Source organism: Parus major, unplaced genomic scaffold (assembly GCF_001522545.3).
Source record: "Parus major isolate Abel unplaced genomic scaffold, Parus_major1.1 Scaffold1051, whole genome shotgun sequence".
Taxonomy (NCBI): Eukaryota; Metazoa; Chordata; class Aves; order Passeriformes; family Paridae; genus Parus; species Parus major.
Genome location: NW_015379921.1, coordinates 1 through 2,677, shown reverse-complemented (window position 1 = coordinate 2,677; position 2,677 = coordinate 1). Strand labels below are relative to the sequence as shown.

The following is a 2,677-nucleotide window of genomic DNA, read 5'->3' as shown; positions in this document are numbered from 1 at the left end:
CCAGATTTTGGGGACAATTTCCCGAATTTTGGGGACTTTTCCCCGAATTTTGGGGACCTTTCCCCGAATTTTGGGAGCCCTCCAGGTACCGGTGAGGAAAGGGAGGAGCTCGCTGCGGGTTCGCTCCACGCCCAGCGCCAGCGCGATGGTCGACAGCTTCTTGATGCTGTTGAGCCGCAACTGGGATTGGGGAAAAAAATGGGAAAAACTTCAGGAAAATTTGGGGGAAAAAGAACCAAAACCGGGATTTGCCCTCTTTTAAAGCAAACCCCGCCCCCCGACGCGACGCAGCCAATCAGCGGCGGCGTCTCACGGCACCGCGGCAGAGAGAAACGCGCCGATTGGCTCGGAGGAGCCACGCCCACGCGGCCGGCAGCCAATGGGGAGCGGCGCTGCCCCGGCCTCGCGCTGCCATTGGTTGGAGACGGGAAGGGGGCGGGGCGAACCGCGCGCTGCCCCGCCGCTAGGGGGCGCTGCGGAGAGCGGGGGTGGATCCCTCCCCCCTCAGCGCGCTGCGGACCAATCAGAACGCGGCTAACAAAACCAAACCGACCCGCCAGCCAATCAGAGCGCGCCTTTCACCGCAATTCCCCCCCCCCCCAAAAGGGGACCAACGCTGCCCCACACATGTAATGCCGCCTCCCATTCGCCCGCGCCTGAGGGGACCGGGCCGCCTCAGCCAATCAGCGCGGCCGTCTCATGGCGGCCATCAGCAGCGCGGCCGCGGCGAGCGGGCGATGGCGGCCGGGCCCCGAGGAGCGCGGAAGGGCCCCGAGGAGAGCGGGGAGGCCCGGGGGTGTCGCGGCGAGGCGCCGGCAGCGGTACCTGCACGTCCTCGTTGCGGAGCTCGTCGATGAGCACTGCGATGGGGTAAAGCGAATCGTCGCCGTCCGCCGCCGCCATCTTCGCCACCGCCGCCGCCGCCCCGGCTCTGAGGGGCCGTACGGGGCCGCCCGCCCCGCTCCTGCAGGGTTTCCGCCGCGCTGATTGGCCGGCGCTGCCGCAGCGCCCGCCCCCCGGCTCTTCCCATTGGTGCGGGGCGCCGCCTGTCAGCTCAAGCCCGCCCCTGCGGAGGGGGCGCTGCCTCGCGCTCTGATTGGGCGGCGCGTTTGATTGGCAGCTGGGAGGGGGCGGGGCCGGGCGTTGCTGGGCAACGCGGAGCCGCCGTGTTGGAGGCCGGGAGGAACTGGGACGAACTGGGACGAACTGGGAGCGGACTGGGACGGACTGGGAGCCGCTGGATCGTGTTGGGACAGACCGGAATCCCCCTGGAGCCCGACTGGGAGCCGCTGGGTTATACTGGGACAAACTGGGAGCCACCAGGGCCTGAACTGGGAGCCGCTGGGTTATACTGGGACAAACTGGGACGCACTGGGACCCCACCAGTGCCAGACTGGTTTATACTGGGTCGCGCCCGCAGCGAAAAGCCATCAAGAACCAGTTAAAACCGGTAAAACTGGGCCAGGATGTGGCCCCGCCCCCGCCCCGGTTAAGCCCCGCCCCCTTCAAACGGAACGCGGTGACGTCATCGACTGGCCACGCCTTTATTGGGGGGGGGGGAAGGCACTGGGGGGGCCTGGGCCAGACTGGAAGGCACTGGGAGGGACTGGGATTGAACTGGGATGGACTGGGAGGAACTGGGAGGGACTGGGATGGACTGGGATGAACTGGGATGGACTGGGATTAAACTGGGATGAACTGGGAGGGACTGGGAGGGACTGGGAGGGAACTGGGATTGAACTGGGATGGACTGGGAATGAACTGGGATGAACTGGGATGAACTGGGATGGACTGGGATGAACTGGGATGAACTGGGATGAACTGGGAATGAACTGGAATGAACTGGGATGAACTGGGATGGACTGGGAATGAACTGGGATGAACTGGGATGAACTGGGAATGAACTGGAATGAACTGGGATGGACTGGGATGAACTGGGATGGACTGAGATGAACTGGGATTGAACTGGGAGTGAACTGGGAGTGAACTGGGATGAACTGGGATGAACTGGGAGAGCACCAGCGCGCTGCTCCAGGCCAGGAAGGCACCGGTTCAAACTGGGACGGGACCAGTCAAAAGCCAGCTGGGCCAAACTGGGACGGACTGGGGGGAACTGGGACCGGATCGGAACCAACTGGGACCAACTGGGAGCAACTGGTCTTTACTGGGACCAACTGGGACTGATTGGAGCCAATGGGAACCAACTGGACCCAACTGGAACCAACTGAACCCAACTGGGACCAACTGGAAAAACCAACTGGAACCAACTGGTTCTTACTGGAACCAGCAACTGGAACCAACTGGGCCCAACTGGGACCAACTGGGCCCAACTGGAACCAACCGGACCCAACTGGGATCAACTGGAACTAACTGGGACCAACTGGGACCAACTGGGACCAACTGGAACCAACCGGACCCAACTGGGACCAACTGGAACCAACTGGGATCAACTGGAACCAACTGGGATCAACTGGAACCAATCAAATCAAACTGGTTCTTACTGGAACCAACTGGAAGAACCAACTGGAACCAACTGGAACCAACTGGTTCTTACTGGACCCAACTGGACCAACCAACCAGACCCAACTGGAACCAACTGGTTCTTACTGGACCCAACTGGAACCAACTGGATCCAACTGGACCCAACCAGACCCAACTGGAACCAACTGGACCCAAC

At 62.5% G+C, this 2,677-nt stretch overlaps 1 protein-coding gene across 1 annotated transcript; it reads right to left on the bottom strand.

The window, feature by feature from the left end:
- Nucleotides 1-15: 15 nt before the first annotated feature.
- Nucleotides 16-957, bottom strand: LOC109022444 (serine/threonine-protein phosphatase 2A 65 kDa regulatory subunit A alpha isoform-like; the record flags this gene model as incomplete). The annotated part of the gene is made up of 2 exons (XM_019005544.2): nucleotides 826-957; nucleotides 16-180 (listed from the first exon to the last, which is right to left on the bottom strand). Coding segments are annotated over exons 1-2 (243 nt in total), but the record flags the coding sequence as incomplete, so codon positions are not given.
- Nucleotides 958-2,677: the final 1,720 nt, after the last annotated feature.